At 41.3% G+C, this 927-nt stretch overlaps 1 protein-coding gene across 1 annotated transcript; it reads left to right on the top strand.

Annotated features, from left to right (window-relative positions):
* Nucleotides 1–927, top strand: LOC127222065 (olfactory receptor 8K3). The gene has a single exon (XM_051183975.1). It carries the CDS (start codon nucleotides 1–3, stop codon nucleotides 925–927), a length of 927 nt encoding a protein of 308 aa, XP_051039932.1.

The raw sequence follows: 927 nt of genomic DNA on the forward strand, positions 1-927 counted from the left end.
ATGGGAAAAGACAATTTTACAGTAGTGACTGAATTCATCCTGATGGGGATCACAGACCACACAGAGCTTCAGGCCCCATTGTTTGGACTCTTCCTTACCATCTATCTGATTTCACTGATTGGTAATCTGGGCATGATCATTCTCACCACCGTGGACCTCAGGCTGCAAACACCCATGTATTTCTTTCTCAAACACCTGGCTGTCACAGATCTCGGTTATTCTACAGCTGTGGGACCCAAAATGTTAGTAAATTTTGTTGTGAATCAAAACACAATATCATTCAACCTTTGTGCTACACAGCTTTCTTTCTTCCTTGTGTTCATTGTTAGTGAGCTATTTATTCTGTCTGCAATGTCCTATGACCGCTATGACGCCATTTGTAAGCCTCTGCTTTACACTGTCATCATGTCACAAAGGGTATGCTGGTTGCTTGTGGCAGTCCCTTATCTCTATTGCACATTTGTTTCTCTTCTGGTCACTATTAAGATTTTCAATTCATCTTTCTGTGGCTACAATGTCATCAGTCATTTCTACTGTGACAGTCTCCCCTTGTTATCTCTGCTGTGTTCAGATACACATGAAATTGAGCTGATAATTCTAATTTTAGCAGCCTTTGATTTGATTTCCTCTCTGCTATTTGTCTTTGTGTCTTACCTGCTAATCCTTATAACTATCCTGAGGATGAACTCCACTGAGGGCAGGTGGAAGGCTTTCTCCACCTGTGGGTCACACCTGACAGTGGTCATCGTCTTCTATGGAACTTTAATATTTATGTATGTGCAGCCCAATTCCAGCCATTCCTTTGACACTGATAAAGTGGCCTCCATATTCTATACGCTGGTTATCCCTATGTTGAATCCCTTGATCTATAGCTTGAGGAACAAAGATGTAAAACGTGCTCTGCAAAGGACATTGAATAATTTGTGA

This window comes from Phodopus roborovskii, unplaced genomic scaffold (genome assembly GCF_943737965.1).
Source record: "Phodopus roborovskii unplaced genomic scaffold, PHOROB, whole genome shotgun sequence".
Classification (NCBI taxonomy): Eukaryota; Metazoa; Chordata; class Mammalia; order Rodentia; family Cricetidae; genus Phodopus; species Phodopus roborovskii.

What these genes read in the sequence shown, in the direction of transcription:
- LOC127222065 (XM_051183975.1), top strand. Translation starts at nt 1, where the DNA reads ATGGGAAAAGACAATTTTACAGTAGTGACTGAATTCATCCTGATGGGG.